Source organism: Haliotis rufescens, unplaced genomic scaffold (genome assembly GCF_023055435.1).
Source record: "Haliotis rufescens isolate VD_foot unplaced genomic scaffold, xgHalRufe1.0.p SCAF_6, whole genome shotgun sequence".
In the NCBI taxonomy this organism is placed as follows: Eukaryota; Metazoa; Mollusca; class Gastropoda; order Lepetellida; family Haliotidae; genus Haliotis; species Haliotis rufescens.
Genome location: NW_025964334.1, coordinates 29,529,788 through 29,549,280, shown reverse-complemented (window position 1 = coordinate 29,549,280; position 19,493 = coordinate 29,529,788). Strand labels below are relative to the sequence as shown.

The window sequence follows — 19,493 nt, the reverse complement described above, 5'->3', positions numbered from 1 at the left end:
CTGTCTGTCCATGGTTCTACTACACCCCAGCATTGCTACACTACACACACTGAACCAGTGAGGCCACATCGACACTGTCTGTTCATGGTTCTACTACACCCCAGCATTGCTACACTACACACACTGAACCAGTGAGGCCACATCAACACTGTCTGTCCATGGTGCTACTACACCCCAGCATTGCTACACTACACACACTGAACGAGTGAGGCCACATCGACACTGTCTGTCCATGGTTCTACTACACCCCAGCATTGCTACACTACACACACTGAACTAGTGAGGCCACATCAACACTGTCTGTCCATGGTGCTACTTCACCCTAGCATTGCTACACTACACACAGTAAACCAGTGAGGCCACATCTACACTGTCTGTCCATGGTGCTACTACACCCCAGCATTTGGCCAATGTTGCAGCCATTGTAGTGACACCCACCATGTTTCAACTACATGTACCCCATTCTCAACCCTCCCAGAACCATAAAGTGAAAATACATCTTTCTCAACCTTACAAATCTACAAAGTCAGTACCCCATTGAACCCATCCAACTCACAAGTTCAAATAATCCATTCTCAACCCTGTCAATCCCCTCAGTCATACACCCCGTTCTCAGTCCTCCCAAAAATGGAAAGTCAAAGACCGCAAATATTTCTGTCTTTGTAAAATGTATAGTGGATGGAACAGGTTTTATTCATTAAAGTATGCTGTGTGCACCAAAACATTCACACATTCACAAGGATAAATGGATGTAGTATAGGTCTTCAGCAACCCATGATTGCCATAAAAGGCGACTATGCTTGTTGTAGGAGGCGACTAACGGGATCGGCCGGTCAGAAGATTGATACATGTCATCATATCCAAATTGTGTGGATCGATGCTCATGATGTCAATCACTGGATTGTGTGGTCCAGACTCGATTATTTATGGCCGGTTGGCCGTCATATAGCTGGAATACTGCTGAGTGCAGTGTTAAACAACAAACAGAACAGACAGACACAAGGTCAAATCATCCATTTTTAACCTTCCCATTTCTCAGTCAAATAATTCCATTCTCAACTCTTTCAATCCTCTCAGTCATACACCCGATTCTCAGTCCTCCCAAAAACGCAAAGTCAAACACCGCAAATATTTCTGTCTTTGTAAAATGTATAGTGGATGGAACAGGTTTTATTCATTAAAGCATGCTGTGTGCACCAAAACATCGTGTCAGGATAAACTGATATTAAATCCCGATGATAAAGTTACAATGTTCCAGTGGTGGTAATTACTACAGTTGTCTTCCTTGGTAACTCCTTGTGTTAGTTAAAGTCATGTTGAGTTGCAGCACGCAATCAAAAGCTGAAATACGCAAAATTGACCCGGCGCCAACTCCCAAATTAATGAGCAGGGCACACTGGCAACCCAACGCAAATACCTTTGCCCCCATATGATGTAAATTGACTCTGAGTGTGTGCTGCAGTCTGATTGGTGGAAAAAATCGTTATATAGGATTTGAAACCTTGGGTGAGTGAGTTAAATGCTGCTTGGAACAGTCTTTCAGTCATATCACTGTGTGTTAACTTGGTGTGGGAGTGACACAGGTGTTAAACATTTGCCAGTTTGAAGCCATGAAGTGTGGATAATTTTTTACTGTATATGTATACATTTTGTGATCATAAGACTTGAGAATTGAATTATAAATCACCAAATTACTTTGATTGACAGTATTCTGCTAAACAGGCAGTTCAGTTGTGATTGGAGCATATATGATTTCATCACTTGTATAACATCATTGCATTCCAGAGTGATATAATGTTGAACAGTAGTTTATTTGCATGTAGACAGTTCTACTGAGCTATGACTCTTGTATCTATATTATATGTAATATATTCTCTCTCATTTACAATTCACTGTTTCACTGGAAACATGTTGGGAACTATATATTATTGCTACTGTAGGTCTATATAAATGCACAGAATCAACAATGAGCCTGTATCTTAGGCAAGTGAGTTTGTTCAAAATGTACCTCTGTTCACCCGGCATTGAGTGGGTACCAGGTAGGATGAGATGGCAATGTGGCTGTTAACTTTCTAGCGCCTCACGGGCAGCTTGGGTTGTATACTCCCCAGGGAGCTGAGAATGAAAACCTTGTGCACACTGATCCATTCACAATGGTAATAATAGTGTAGCACCATGAGCATCCACTTGGAATCTGGTGCATTATAAATGCACTTATTATTATTATTATTATTATTATTGAACTGAACATGGACAGAAACAAGCAGCAATTGTCAAATCACAACCACAGAGAAGTTTCATGTCAAAAGGTATCACCAATTCTGTAAGCATTCATGTGCAATATGAGATGCTCTTTTGCCATGTGCTTCCACTGGGCTATAAAAATGACAGGATTTCAATCTTGACATGTCAGATTTCTTATAACTGAAGATGAACAATAACAAGGCGGACACAAGACCAACATCAGAATGCCATCAGACCTATTTTGGCTAGGCTAACCCAGCAGAACATGACTTAGGCCACCTAGGTGACAAGGGTGGTCCAGTCGTCTGAGGTGCTACAATTTGCTGGGCAAATTGCATCCCTTTGGCATGCGAGAAACCTATGATTGTGGGTTTGAATCCCGGTTCACCCTGATTGTTTCTAGGTATGTCAGCACCATACCCGTGCTCATTGGTTCACAAAAGTGGTAAACATGTAAGACCTGCATTGCTTGGGACTTTCCTCCCACATCAAGCTGACACGGCTTGAGTACTGATCAAAGTGGAATTAAGTCCAACTCACTTACAACTAGTGCCATCAACAGGATGTGGATGCATTCACCACTTCTGAATTATCTCAGATAGGCTCAAGGCAGGAACACTAAGAGTTACCACTCCTACACAGGACTCCCACACAGGACTGCTACATTTGACTTTGTAGTCACTTCACAACAGCTACCAGAAACCTGACCTGACCTTCACCTTGACCTGGCCAACAGACAGACATCATGGGGACTGCCTCCGTGGTCTAGTAGTAGAGCGTCTGCACGGGGAGTGTAAAGGTCCAGGGTTCGATCCCCTGCTGCATCATACCAAAAAACGTTAAATGATGGTACTTGTTGTTACCCTGCCTGGGACTTGACATTAAGGAGCTAAAACAAGAACTGGTTGGCTTGGAGTCAGTATACTGTGTCTGAATGAGGTATTCATTTTAAACTGCGGCATGGTATTTCATAGCACTATAAAATTGGCATTAGTCCGGCTTAGTACAAGCAGACACACACACACGTGCATGCACATTGGTATGTAAGTGCAATAATTTTGGATTCACCTCATCTGACATGACCTCACCACACTAAATGTCAACAGTGGTGTAATCGTCACCGTGTTTGTCCATTGCTGTGGTGGAGGTGAGGAGTTTATAGTTTCCTTCAAAATTATTGTGCTTATAGAGCGACATGCAGTGTGTGTTACTGCTTGTATTAGTCTGGACTTATGCCGGTTTTATAGTTCTAGCCCACTGAGATACCATGCTGAAGTTTAACTTGCATACCCCATACAGACACAGTATACTGACTCCGAGCCAACCAGTCCTTGGTCCTATTAATGCTGAACACCAGGCAGGGTAACATCAAGTAGCATATTTTACCATCCATGGTTTGCGGAAACCAGGGTATCAAATCACCAACAGAGGTGGTCTCTGGGCAGATCTCTATCTACTACACCACAGAGGAAGTCTCTGGGCAGACTCTCTATCCACTACACCACAAAGGTGGTCTCTGGGCAGACACTCTATCCACTACACCACAGAGGAAGTCTCTGGGCAGACACTCTATCCACTACACCACAGAGGCAGTCTCCAGGCAGACACTCTATCCACTACACCACAGAGGTGGTCTCTGGGCAGACGCTCTATCCACTACACCACAGAGGCAGGCTCCAGGCAGACACTCTATCCACTCCCTCACAGAGGCGGTCTCTGGGCAGACTCTCTATCCACTACACCACAGAGGTGGTCTCTGGGCAGATGCTCTATCCACTACACCACAGAGGCAGGCTCCAGGCAGACACTCTATCCACTCCCTCACAGAGGTGGTCTCTGGGCAGACTCTCTATCTACTACACCACAGAGGTGGTCTTTGGGCAGACACTCTATCCACTACACCACAGAGGTGGTCTCTGGGCAGATGCTCTATCAACTACACCACAGAGGTGGTCTCTGGGCAGATCTCTTTCCACTACACCACAGAGGTGGTCTCTGGCCAGACACTCTTTCCACTACACCACAGAGGTGGTCTCTGGGCAGAGGCTCTATCCACTACACCACAGAGGTGGTCTCTAGGCAGACCCTCTATCCACTACACCACAGAGGTGGTCTCTGGGCAGACGCTCTATCCACTACACCACAGAGGTGGTCTCTGGGCAGACGCTCTATCCACTACACCACAGAGGTGGTCTCTGGGCAGATGCTCTATCTACTACACCACAGAGGTGGTCTCTGGGCAGATGCTCTATCTACTACACCACAGAGGTGGTCTCTGGGCAGACGCTCTATCCACTACACAACAGAGGCGGTCTCTGGGCAGACTCTCTATCCACTACACCACAGAGGTGGTCTCTGGGCAGATGCTCTATCTACTACACCACAGAGGTGGTCTCTGGGCAGACACTCTATCCACTACACCACAGTGGCAGTCTCTGGGCAGACGCTCTATCCACTACACCACAGAGGTGGTCTCTGGGCAGACTCTCTATCCACTACACCACAGAGGTGGTCTCTGGGCAGATGCTCTATCCACTACACCACAGAGGTGGTCTCTGGGCAGATGCTCTATCTACTACACCACAGAGGTGGTCTCTGGGCAGACACTCTATCCACTACACCACAGTGGCAGTCTCTGGGCAGACACTCTATCCACCACACCACAGTGGCAGTCTCTGGGTAGACGCTCTATCCACTACACCACAGAGGTGGTCTCTGGGCAGACTCTCTATCCACTACACCACAGAGGTGGTCTCTGGGCAGACTCTCTATCCACTACACCACAGAGGTGGTCTCTGGGCAGATGCTCTATCTACTACACCACAGAGGTGGTCTCTGGGCAGACACTCTATCCACTACACCACAGTGGCAGTCTCTGGGCAGACACTCTATCCACCACACCACAGTGGCAGTCTCTGGGCAGACGCTCTATCCACTACACCACAGTGGCAGTCTCTGGGCAGACGCTCTATCCACTACACCACAGAGGTGGTCTCTGGGCAGATGCTCTATCTACTACACCACAGAGGTGGTCTCTGGGCAGACACTCTATCCACTACACCACAGTGGCAGTCTCTGGGCAGACGCTCTATCCACTACACCACAGAGGTGGTCTCTGGGCAGACTCTCTATCCACTACACCACAGAGGTGGTCTCTGGGCAGATGCTCTATCTACTACACCACAGAGGTGGTCTCTGGGCAGACGCTCTATCCACTACACCGTGGAGGTGATATCAGGTCAAACGATCAATCCACTATACTAGGGATGCGGTCTGCTGTGGTGGAGTAACAACCTGTTCAGTGATGAGTCACATGATCTGCTGCAAAGGGCAGATGTGAGAGGAAGGGTAACAAACACCCACCTGATGATGGTACTCCGTTCTTGGCCGTGCACACATTAACAATATGTATAAAAACAAAGAGCTGGCAATTTTATCGTTTTATTCTCTATCCATCATTTAAATTACACATCATCTCTCCAACAGAAATGATAATGAAATTATGATACATGAGGACTGAGCGTCACATGACCGTCACATGACCATCACATGACCGTCACATGACCTCCAATCAATGAACCATATATACATACATGAAGACTAGAATCAACCTTACACCCTCACTGACTAGAATGGTATCAGACACAAAACAGAACAATTGAAAACCTCAAATACTGTTTTGGTGTAATCCTGAGCAAATAAAAATAGTTCATTAAGAAATAAATATTTAGTGATTATGCCATTTTCGAAACTATGCTTTCAACAAAGATTATTAATATATGTATATGAAAACAATTTGTTTAAATATTGTAGCGCTTGTAATTATTTTCTACTTCATGTCATTTTGTTTTCTGAGATTATTGTATATTAAAGATGTGTCCTAATCCATAAACAAAATAATCGTAATATATCTTCCCAAATTTTGATATATGCATTTTGATAATTTGGGGCACTATATGTACTTTGATTAAAAACTCACCCCTTGTGGCTTGGACAGGAGTGAGTGAGTGATGTGTGAGTGAGATGGTTTAACGCTGCTTTCAGCAATATTCCAGCAATATCACGGCGCGGGACACCAGAAACTTGGACATGAGAAACACCTTGTAGTCAAAGAATTTGCAAGTCTTCTGGCATTGTTTCAAGTATTTTCAGAATATTTTTTTTTTGGGGGGGGGGGGGAACATGTTTAAGAACAGTTGTAGAAAGTATGATTTTAGTTTGAATACTGTGGCAGCCATGGAATGCAGAATTCATTATGAAATGAAGTGGGGTTAAAAAAACTTGCAGAAACTTACAGTTTTCATGAAATATTTGTACAATATCCCTGAACAGACAGTGAGATAAGTGTGACATCCAAGTTTACACTAGTTCGGCCATCTTGGATTTTACAGCCATCTTGGATTATGGGGTGTAAGGTTTTCATGAGAAATGATACAATATGAGGGGGTTACAAAAACACACATTTGGATAATACAGTCTTTCTTCCTCTCTCAAATATATCAACTAATTAACTGTAATGTATCATTAAATCTATTTGAGAAATGTGTTAAAAAAAATGTCTTCTTATAAGTACTCATTTGAAACAGGTTCTATTTTGATAATTATTTTCATTATGCTTTTAGTGCTTGTTGTAAGTACATATAATTATTGTTTTCATTTACCCATTTCCTATGAAGGTTTTGTGCAAGTCTGAATTTTGAAACAGGCATTAGGTCAAGAAAGAACAAATAAATACTCCACCAGGTTGATAACTAGTTGGCCGACTTTCAGGTGCTATGAAACTCTTGTTAAGGCTTCTTCAATGAAGTTAGTAAAAATGACTTGAGTTGAATATTACTATGATATCCATTCTGCAATATGTGACCGCAAACATACTGACAATCATTCTCAAGTTAAATTCACTAAAGATACTATTCCCCTCCCCACTACCAATATGTGTGTTTCTTTTTTCAGCCTATTCAAATAGGGGGCTGGTGGGTGGGGGTGGTGGTGGTGGTGGTACTTCTCTTGTTTTTTTAATGGCAAATTGCAGCCTGCTTTCAAATGAAGATGACCGGTTTATGTATAACTAAGTGCAACAAATTTATACATGTGGGACAAAATCCGTACAATACTGGATAGTGAAAAACGTTTTGGATCAGGGGCTCCAGATTTGGGGAGGGAAATTGGAAACACACATTTTTGCAGGCCAAATTGAATGACAGTGGGAGAGAAGAAAGACTGTTGATGTTGACTGAAGAGATCATTGTTATAGTATCGCACAACAAAGCACTCATAACAATAACTGGACTGCCACAAGTGGGAAAGACACTTGATGCAAACAAGAAACATAATCTACAACATGAAGACCTTTTTCATTGTATTTTATACATGTTTTTCTCTCCGCATCAAGTGCCTGTGGTCGGCTTTCACATCAACAGGTTACTAGTCATGTCAAAACTGAAAATATCATGCCGAAACCATTGGCCTATATTTATGAATTTAAATACATCAAAAAAATATTTCCAACTATATAATACAGCAAAAGAATATTTTTTTGTGTTGAGAAGATCTTATTTTAGGCTTAACGTATTTTGGAATAGCATATCATTGTTCGACTGAATCATACGGACATGCCACCATTTAAGTCTTGTTTAATATTTCATGTTTGACATGTATTAGGCAAGTCATACTGATGAAGTTCATAAGGTGTTTGAAATGACCAGCAGATCCTGGTAACAAAGGGGGGTAACTCTGCATGTGAATTGTGGCAAAGGGCCTGCCCCCTTGTTTCTGTAGATGTTGAAAGAGTTTGTTAATCATGAACCAGTTTTACTGGTGAGAGTCTATACAAGTTCAGTTGTAACCTGTTGATGCCAGCCTTTTAACAAACTATTTGTCACATCCTGAAATGTACGTAAACAAACAAAAAGTAACATTGCACCTCAGAATTGGAAAAACAGTGTGATACAAATGAGCAATATTGAAAATGAAAACAACCAGGTCATTATTTCACTTTAATAATGCACAAAGATAATAAGAATCATAAATAAAATGAACTTCACTTCAAGCATTTTTTAGAAATCAAATTTATCTAACCTTTCAACGGTTTCATTGAAATCATTGAAATAATTACATTTTAAACAAAACATTTTTCAGGACATAAGTATATCTCTTATTCTTATTCTAAAACCATTCACATCAAATTAATTAATTAACAAAATGAAAATCTATCGAGTGCAATATCAAGTCTTTCCATAAATACCAGATTTTCAAGAGTGATTCAAGAACAAACAAATTAACAAGTTTGATATTTAATTATAAACAAACCATGAAATTTAATAAATAAAATAATGTGTTTCCTTGTGGAATCTAATGTCAACTCTAAACCCTCATCATTATATGTACATCTTTGGATTGCAGTATATACAGTTGGAGGGAAACTGCATGAGTTGACTAGAATACACAAGCACATGAAACACTTGTATTCATATGCAGAAGGACCATGATCAATTTCATAATAATAACACATAAATATATATTAAAGCTTCATCTTATGTTGACAATGCATTATCAATTAAATAAGTTTTAATTTTTTTATACTTTTGTTAAATTTCTCTTTGTAATGCACAATATAAGCATTGTAACAGTTAACATTTTGAAATGTGATCATGAACCTTGTTTTACCATGTATTATCCTCACCCTAGAACCAAGTGCAGTATCCATACTTGTGAGCAATGCACATCTAGAATTGCCTTTTGCTTTCAAACATGTAACACTATAAATATGCTCTGTTGTTGTGTTATGGCACAGTCAATATCAATTTAGAAAGAAAAATCCATAAAATGTGATCACAAGTTGATGTAGCACACAAAGTTGCTCGTTTGAACAGTATTCACAACTGCTTCCCTTGCAAGAGCCAAACTTTCATTGGCTGCCATTTTATGAATTGTTGATCAATGGTCATGGGTTGTAACACTGCAATTTCTGCGATGATTCAAGATGTCTTCTTGTCAAATCCAGCACGTGAACAAAGCACACTAAAATGTGAATACACAACAGTACATGTGTAATATACACCATGGGCAGATAACTCTGTATCAATCATTGAGAGTTATCTCCCTAATGTCACACCACCACACTCATAGCATGACCTCTCATACTTCAAAGTTCAGGTTGTAAGATTGAGAACAGAGAAATAACAATGATGAAGAAACTGTACATCAGTTTTGCACTGCAACAAGTTTGTCACATGCGCCGAGGGATTGATGACTATAACGAGCTGGGGCTGGGACTTCCGTATCCACTAGACACATCATCACTCAGGCTCTGGGTCTGTCTTTTCATCTGGGACAGGGCATTGTAGCCGTAGTTTGGAAGGTTGGTCATGTTGGCGAACACCATGCGTTCCTCGTAGTCGTATTCACACAGTATCTTGTTATCACACAAGTAGAACCGATCTCCCACACAGAACCTGCAACAGATATAAGGCTTAATGTACTTCACTCAAGTCTTATTGACATTTACCATATTCCTAAAGATATCAACAGATGTTTGGAGTGTTAAAAGATACGTTGCTCATAGAAATAACAAATTGTAATTTTCAAAATGAAAGAATTAGCATCATATTTAATTCATCCAAGTTACGATATATATGATTAACAATATTAGTACCAAATTTCTTTCTTCAGTCATGTAGAAAAGTGAGTAAGTATGGCTTTACGCCGCTTTCAGCAATATCACGGCGGGGGACACCAGAAATGGACTTCACACATTGTACCCATGTCAGGAATTGAACCTGGGTCTTCGGAGTGACGAGCAAACGCTTTAACCACTAGGCTACCCAACCACCCCCATGTAGAAAAGAAACTAGGTAACATTAACACACATTCTTAATTTGATGATGCCAAGAATATAATTATTTTTGAATTTTGGAAAACATGACCTTTAATCATTTGTACTCTCCATTGGCAAACAAGGTGATTTTCCCTATTTTATTTCTAAAACTGAAAGTAACAAATTTAATCTAACCTAATCACTTTTCTCATAAATAATTTAAATATAAGTGATTGATAAAATTGATATTTATTATATTTTCTTTTTCTGAAATTAATATCACATATCAGTCAAGTTATTGACATGCTGATCCAGGTTTATTTGTTTCACATCAATGAAATTTCGTACGGATGTCAGGATCACTTACGTCTAGACTCTAGATAAGTTGACACAATAAATCTCTCTTAATTCCCCTGCCACCTCCTCCACACATCTAACCCCAGGCCACATGTACCTGGTTGGCTCGTTAAGACAGGTGATAAACACATCAGGTGAGCAGACAGGAGCAACAGGTAGCCTAATCCAGCACAATTATCCCCAAGATTTACCTAAACAAACTCTGGATGTGCCGTTGGGTGTTGACATGGTGTCTTCAGGGGAAGCTTCAGATCAGGATGTCAACTCTCTGACTCCCATAAAACTGTCAGCTGGGCCATGTTGGCCCTTGTTTTAAGTTTATATTGCTTTGAGAATTTCCTTATGTGGTGTTAAAATGTAATGGATATGACTCGAGTGTTCTTTCAGGAAAGTGACAATTTAATGAGAGGATATTTTTTCAAAGGTCATGTACGCTTGTGCAGACATTCGTTTAACTGCGGGAACTGCTGGATTGATTTTTTCTATACTGAACGTCATGGTGTATTTGTACCTTGAATATCAGATTTCCTTTCAAATATTAAAACTATGTATAAAGAAAACAATTCATTATTTTGGGGGTAAATAGTATAAAAATTTATTAAATTTAAATTCTGAATAAAGAATATGTTAATTTACCTGTGATTGCACTGTTGACAAGCAAAACATTCCAGGTGATACACATTGGTCTTGGCCCTCATAACCATCTCAAACGCTGGGATCATCTTCGAGCAGGCTGAGCAGTAGCCAGTTGTACCAAATAATCTGAAATTAAAATTTAACAACACGGTTTAGCATGACAGAATCAATTTCAGTACATGGATGAAAAGGGCACTTGCTGAACATGTAGTCACATGATACCATCAGCATGGCTTGAGTAAGCAGATAAAGCCATAAGAAAGTAAATGTTAATGCAAATTGTAATTTACCATCAGCACAACATTTACGAGACAATATCTGGCTTTTTGCTCTTAAAAACATCTTTGTCTAAAATCAGAACTAAGTGGTGCAGGGAGGGCTGCAAAGGAGCAGTTGATATCTATACACTTTGCTAGCTTCTGAAAGTTATAAAGTATTTACAGCCTTTCAGTGACTGATTTCAGCAGATCTGTTTTCATCTTAAAAATTGTAGAAAATTGGATTTGAAATGTTTCTATATAGAATAATTATCAGCAGTCCTTCAAACTGGTTCCAATATTCAATCACTGCACTATGTTAATCTACAGATTAATGACTGGTGTAGTCTTTATGATTATTGCAGTCTGTTAAGGGACACCCAATTCTTTCATATTATTATAGTTATTCTGTCAAGACAGATTACTATGATCGGTAATATGAAAGAATTGGGTGGTTCTTAACTTCTTTTGAGAAGTATATAAGCATTACAATAGCTGTCATGTTTTGATCATTGTGAATGTGTCCAGCACCTGTCTGCACCTCACCTCAAATAGTCTCTTCTGCAGAGAAGCAGGTTGGCTTTTGTGAAGAGTGTGGACCCGACTTCACCGAGACGGCAATCGCAGCATGAGCACTTGAGACAGTCTTCGTGCCAGTACTGCTCCAGAGCCTTCAGCAGGTAGCGGTCACTGATGTTCTTCTTACATCCAGCACACTCCTGCCGCTTCCCCATCCCAGACGTGGCTTCCTGAGAGATCTGCATTGGGCCTGCAAGAGATCAAGAACTATTAACTCAGAGCTTCAGATCCAACAGCTTATGCAGAGATACTGCGAGTCTAACAACTAAATATTTTCAGAGTGATCATGTATGCTTTTATGTGGGTACTATTGATATCAGTAATAAGTCCACATATAAATCGCCAATTTCCACTCAAGTGAATTCTCATGGTGCTATATTATTATGAGCCCGGTCAATGGATCAGTGTGCACTCGATTTTCATTCTCAGCTCCCTGGGGAGTATACAACCCATGCTGCCTGTGAGGCGCTAGAAGGTTAACATTCAATGCTGGGTGAACCGAAACATATTTCACACAGTCACCTGTGTGAGGAGACACCACATGTGCTTCAGTGAGGAGCAGAACAAAAGCATACAGTTTCTATGTGTGGAATCAAACCCAGACCATCCAATTTCTATATGAGAGACTGGAATAATCCCTAAGAAACCAGGATCAAATCTAGAAACCTTCATCAACTTGAAATAATAGTGAGTAGGGTAATACAATGTTCTGTCATCATCATGGCAGTAACAAGGCACCATACCAATGTGTGGGAATTGAACCAGAGTCGTTAGTATGACAAGCCAATGCTTTAACCAATGGGCTAAACCACCCTCACTTGGAATAAAGGAAACAGGAAGAATTAGAAAATCACTGCAATCCAATGTCAGTATTACTTGATACAAGTTTTGATTACATTCAAAAATGTTTCAACAAACAGGATTCTAGTGTTGCATAAATGCCATGCCCCTGAGTGCAATATACACACTTGAAGCTGGCCCTGACTGACAGACCTCTTACAGGGTACGCTGGTCTTGTTGATAAAGACATAGCCACTAGCATATAAATGTTGACTGTCAAACTGACTGAGCAGTTCACTGTTGTGATAAAAAAATACAGCTACATTACACAATGCTAGGTGCATGACCCACTGTATACACATGTTTAAGTGCTTCATCAGGGCTTAAAACAACACAGTGCAGCCCAGAGCGAGGATAATAATTATGCCCTTGATGTCAATAGCACATGTTTTTCTTTTCATTGGCTCACAATAGTATCCACTGCATTGTGATTGATACTGTCCCAACCAAACAGCCATTGTTTCAGATGTTGAAAACGTAAACTCGCATCACACAATGGCTTCATTAACTATAAACTATGTTTGATGTGTGGCTGAAAAATCAAAATATTAATTACAACAAATTTGGGAATTGGTGATGCAATTATCAGGAAATTAAAATTCAGTGTATGAACATTAAATAAAAATGCATATCCATAGTAACAGCAGTTTGCTGATACCGGATCCTATCCTAACCCAATGTACTGACCCTGGCTGTCGCCTTCCTCCGTCAACATCCTCTCTATAGAGAAGAGCATGCTTTAGTTACTGTAGGATCACAAACACAAATACCCAGTCCACAATACTCCACAGCAGATAGATCCTACACAAATCTTGGCACAACAGAACAGGTGGTCAACATCAGAAGCTCCTGATGCATGTTCAGCTCCAACTTCAAATTGGTGAAATACTGACGTCTACAAATAGGCACTTCTGATTGCTTGTTATCAAACTGTGTTGCTAACTTTCCGATATGTAAGTCAAATACTAAAGCATCCAGAGGTTAGTGCAGCTGGCTGTCCTGTACCGACTATGTATCTTGTCACAACCCACACTATATACCCTCCAATCAATATACCATTGGTCTGATGTGAGCAGTCTGCTTGGCTCACCTGTCTGTAGTCTGCGCTGCCACCAGTTTTAATCTGGAGACAATAGGCTGCGGATCATGTGTTACAAAGCTTCTCTGGCTGTGTGCGTACACCAAACACTGCCTCATTAAGCAGACACTGGGCTACTCATGGGTCTAACTGGCCTTAGCTCCAGCTAATGCACTGAAGTCTATTATCAATTACCACCCATTATACTGAAACACTTACATTTATTAGCAATTAAAAGTCATTATTGCCAGGTCCCCTCAGGCATAGCTTGCAATCACAGGGGACCAAACATTAACTGCCAATATTTACATAATAAAATTGGCATGCTAGCAATAAAACCCTGAAACAAAACAATGGAGATACTGCTTGAATGGAAGGCTCCACTATATGGGATGATGAAAATGTGACGTGCTGAAGTTTTTTTGAATACACTTAGCTCTTGGCAAAACATTTCAGTTGATCAGTGTTCTCAATGACATATGATCTGGCATTTATGGTGTCTCTGTTGTTCTATGAAATTAGTTAGATCTCTTTATAACACAACGGTACAAATTCTCATATTTTGGATGTGTTATGTGGAGTAATGTTGTGAAAAGCAGACAAACACCAAGTTTAGTTTTTCATTATTTTAAAAAGATTGATTTTTTAAAATTTGAAGAATAATATTGCAGTATTATGTCAGCTCAGATAAATATTACTGCAGCAAACTGTGAAATTTAGCATTCATAAAACATTGCCAGATGGATGAATATTTTATTGAAACTGATCCAGATTAAAAGGCATCATGTTGAAAACCATCTTTGAAATGATATAATTAAATCCTTCATGACGTTTGCAACAGACTAGCAACCCGATGCTTTGATAAGCAAATGTCAACCACACTGATGGTGACTCCATTTCAATTTAATGAGGAAAATCTAAAAGACTTGCAGATACACACTTATGCAATACTCCTTTATAGCGATGCAGTATTAAACCTATTCTTTTTCAGTGAACATCTATTTTCATTTTATACAGATTTCTTAGTACATTTAGATTAATTTTTAACAATGCAATTTAATACAGTTTATTTTCAATTAAATACACTATGGATCATGTTAAGGTGTGGTGCAGTCTGTAAATATATATTATATGTAGGTTAGGTTTCATTGTTTAAGACATGTTATATTTAGTCTCAAACTAACAAAAATTAAACCTGTTCATTGTGTAGATTATTGTTGTTTAATGCCACACAATTTATACAATATTCCAGCAATTTCCCAACAATATTTAGTTCCAAGTAATGTTTCAGCCAATCATTGCAGGAAGACCAGAAATGGGCTTCACATATCGTAACCATGTGGAGAATCAAACAAAGGACTTCGGTGGGATGAACAAACACTTTAACCACTGGGCTACCCTATTGCCCCTGTCTGTTCTGCTGATTGCACAAGAGACAATGAGTTTCACACAGCACTAATAACAAAGCTTAGACCTAGACTGGACATGCGGACCAGACCAAGGAATATGGTCCTCGAACAATTATTTAGATAGAGACATTATTATTCAGATGAAGAGATTTGAAGAGAAACAAAAGAATGTGTTTAGGAAAAAAATGGACACTTCAAGTGAATCAAGAAAGAATGGAAAAAGCATTGAATTTAAAGATGGTTGTTTGACACGAGAAGAGAAACAGAAGATAAATATTTATCCGTGATATCAGCTACTACTCAACCACATGGTATGCATCACAGACCATAGCTGAAGCAACCATGCAACTGATTTGATTGCATACTTCAAACATTAAACAGCTTCAAAGCAAAATAATTGTCACTCTTAAAATCTAATCTTATGTTGATGGTATATAAACAGAGCTTTTGCTTGAGTAAATAAACTCTAATTATCTAGCAATACTGGAAAACTTTTCAAGGCGTTCATCCTCATAATGGCCATCTTTGTTGAACACTGCATCACTTAGTTCCTCAAGATTTATCTAAGCTGACAAAGCATCATGCATTTGTGTTCCTGAAACATTGCACTTCAGAAAATACTTAGGTTTTCAGGATTTGGATTGGCAACATTGAAACCTTGCAATAAGACGGCAGCCTTTGAAATAAAGGGAGATGTTGGGGTTGGGATATTGTGAAGGGAAATCATTGGATCCTTGTCTTGACATCAACTTTACAATTAAATGTCAGGAGGATAAGAGTGGGCTCTGCATGCTGAACTACTATAGTAAGAATTCTCCAAGAACCCCATTGTGTGGTGTCGGGACCCACAACAAATCCAGTAATAAGAAATCTCAGTGTGGTGTATGGTAATTTCTAAATGATAAAAAAGAATTGTACATATTTAAATAAGAATCTTAATTCAATAAAAATAATTTGGGTTCAAAGCAGGACATTACTTAATGCTATGAATCCAGAGATTATGAATCATATTTCTTTCCAATCATGAAATTATTTTATTGCCTAAACACAAAAATTTACCATTGAACATCAAAGGTAAAGTTATACACTACTTTGTAACTCCACTGTCACTTAACTTCAGCTGCAACCAGGTTAATTTTATTTTAGTTTGCTATATATTTATTTCAAGCGATATTCATATCATGATATTCCTAACACATTCAGGCTGATTACTGTTAGACCACAACAATACGCTTGTTGAAAGATTTACAACAGTTTTGAGTGTGTATTTACAGTACAATGACATGGGAGTCCAACGATCACCATTGTTTCGAGTACATGGGTCAATCAGTGGGTATTGGTCAGTAGGATTATACTTACATCACACTACAGGAAGGAGGCTAAAGCTTAGTGTTATCACATAATCTCACACAACTACAGACCAAACTCCAAACTCCAAACTCTCTAGAAATGTAAGACTCGGTCATGAATAGATATCAAAGATGTCAAATTGAAGAATGCTCATTCATGTCCCTTGATGATGGACAAATAATATTTGATTCATTTTTCAAAAACATAATACCAAAACTGAAAGAAAATATAATTTTGGAATAGCGGCCTATAGAAAAACATATAGAATTATGTCCACTGAAACAAGAGCAACAAAACTGTACATCAAGGGTCAGACTAGTCTTGTAGACCCTTGTGAAAGGCTAGTACAAGACAAAAAATATTAGACAGACGAGGAAGCACTAAATGCTTTCTCCCCAAATCTAGTCCCACAAACCAATAGTCTGAAACAAGTGGCCTAGTTGGAGTTCACTCGTATTGTAGACCTATCTCTGACATCAATTACAACCACAACTACATGTACTCAACTGCAACAATGCTACAATTTTGAAATCCGATTTACAATCAATCAGTCATCACCTTGGCTGTCTGAATCGTCAATCAAGCAGGGATCGGAGTCCGAAGAGGTTTCCTTCTTAATACCGTCCTCCATTGTAAACTAGTCTAAACTACAACTAGTGGACAAGCAGTGACTGTAGTGACCATGTGTTCGCCTCCCAGTATCCCAACTGGCTATTCTCTCAACACTAACACTCGGACTACCGTTTCCCTCACAGCTCATCAGGATAAGCGGCAACTCAAGTGGCATCCCACTATTGTGTAAACAACCTGCTCGGATGTAAGTACTACCGTAGTGCGTAGCAAAATCTTACATAATCCTCTTATCAGGGAATATATTTGCATAATATTATAACTTAGAAGATTACTGATATATTTAAGGGTAAATTTTCTAAGAATGAATTCAGAGGACATTAAAGTCGATATGAAATATCTGATATTTGCTATTGCCTTGTGCAGTAAGGTTATCTGTTATGACCCGGGATTAAAATCAACTTTATTCTAGAGCAAAACTGAGGCTAAAATAGGGCAAACAATCCCAAATCACTACTAGGTGAATAATAGAATGTGTCCTTAGCGAGCAGAAAAATGGCAATATGACAGTTATATGACTGCAATTTATACGACAATATCACCTCAATCTTACAGAGACATTTACAACATGTGAAAAACTCTAGTGTGGAGTAGGCAAAACACTGATTGAAATCGAGTGACAAGTTATGTGATCCTTTTAGAAATATTCAAATATTGTCATGGTGAAGGACACCTAATTGTTTTACATCCTGCAACCACGTGGGAATCAAACACAGGTATTCTGTATTATGATTGAACACCTTAACCATTTCACTACCCATCTATCCCTGGTGTACAATGAAAGTAAAACCATCCCGAGCACTGTTCCATAAAAGCTCTTAGCGCTATGACTGCCATTAGTTACGATAATTTTTGTTATTTTTGGTTTTTACATAAATCACAGAATTAAACATACCATCACCCATCACAAGTCAAACTCAGCCGGAGTCTTGTTCCACAAAGTGATCTAGAGCTACCACTGTAGAAAATCTAACTTACCTACTCTGGTCATTCCTGCTCCCCATTTAACAAAGCCATCATAGCACTCTCATAACTCATAACTCCCAAGTTTACAATACAGTAAACTAAGGTAATAACAAACTCAAAGAGACCACTAATTTTAGTTCGTTATAAGCCTATATACAGCAAATGTTGAGACAAAAAAAGAAGTTTGTTATATCCATCAGTTCATTATAAACATAATTTACTGTAGTTGTATAGCTAAGACTTCTTCCCGAAATGGGGCCCTTGTAAAAATATCAACCCAAGAAATACACATACTCATCACCCATCTTAACCAACCTCAATCCTCAATTCAGCTGATGTTTTAAACAGAGTACCAATGATTTATTCTGCAAATTATGTTAAGATTTGGTATGACTGTTTATTTCATAAATTACTGTAGTTCGGTCAGGCAATCTTTTGAAGGATTTGAGGCTGACACTAACCACGGGAGATTATAGGCCCTTAGTATCAGGGCTCAGCTCTCACAGATTAGGCTTCCCTACAAGTGGATATCTAATCTGCCACATTTGTTGATTTTCTACTGGGTTACATGCATGGCTCCAGATTCAGTAAGTTTTGCTGTTTGACTTCAATTATGTGCCCCATGATAATGCATTATGTGATTTTCCTTACAACCAATCAAACATTCATACTGTTTATAACCAGATGTCTGACCTGGCACGCAGTTGTTTTCAAATATTTCCTTATGGGATAATCAAGATTGTAAGTGTGATGTCCATATCCCCTCCCTCCTCAAACCACCACCCTTCTCTTGTGACCTCACCCTCAGATGTCTGCCCTTCCCAAAACCCCACCCTCGTACTTCTCCTTCTACTCCTGCCCTTCAATCCCTTCCCTAGTACATATCCTGCTGTCACCCACAGATCCCCTCCGTCCGATCCCCTCCTTCCTGCTCTCCCACCCTTGGAACCCTTGGAACCCTTGGATCCCCTCCCTAGTGCTCCCCCACCCACAGATCCCCTCCCTCCTGCTCCCCTCCTTCCTGCTCCCCCACCCTCGTATCCCCTCCTTAGTGCTCCCCCACCCACAGATCCCCTCCCTCCTGCTCCCCTACCCTCCGATCCCCTCCTTCCTGCTCTCCCACCCTTGGAACCCTTGGAACCCTTGGATCCCCTCCCTAGTGCTCCCCCACCCACAGATCCCCTCCCTCCTGCTCCCCTACCCTCCAATCCCCTCCTTCCTGCTCCCCCACCCTCGTATCCACTCCTTAGTGCTCCCCCACCCACAGATCCCCTCCCTCCTGCCCCCCTACCCTCCGATCCCCTCCTTCCTGCTCCCCCACCCTCGTATCC

General features: G+C 40.0%; 1 protein-coding gene across 10 annotated transcripts in view; it reads right to left on the bottom strand.

Annotated features, from left to right (window-relative positions):
- Positions 1-5,669: 5,669 nt before the first annotated feature.
- The window catches only part of LOC124141045 (LIM domain only protein 3-like), a 177,802-nt gene continuing 163,978 nt past the window's right edge, over positions 5,670-19,493 (bottom strand). For 9 of the 10 annotated variants that reach the window (XM_046508919.2, XM_046508913.2, XM_046508920.2 and 6 more), the window contains 3 exons: positions 11,857-12,079; positions 11,054-11,179; positions 5,670-9,698 (listed from right to left, as the gene is read on the bottom strand). In XM_046508919.2, the coding sequence (XP_046364875.1) occupies positions 9,497-9,698; positions 11,054-11,179; positions 11,857-12,079 (551 nt within the window). In that variant the 3' untranslated portion in view covers positions 5,670-9,496. Of the gene's footprint in view, positions 9,699-11,053; positions 11,180-11,856; positions 12,080-17,124; positions 17,311-19,493 lie in introns of those variants that run through there. The other variant, XM_046508923.2, reaches the window with a different exon arrangement.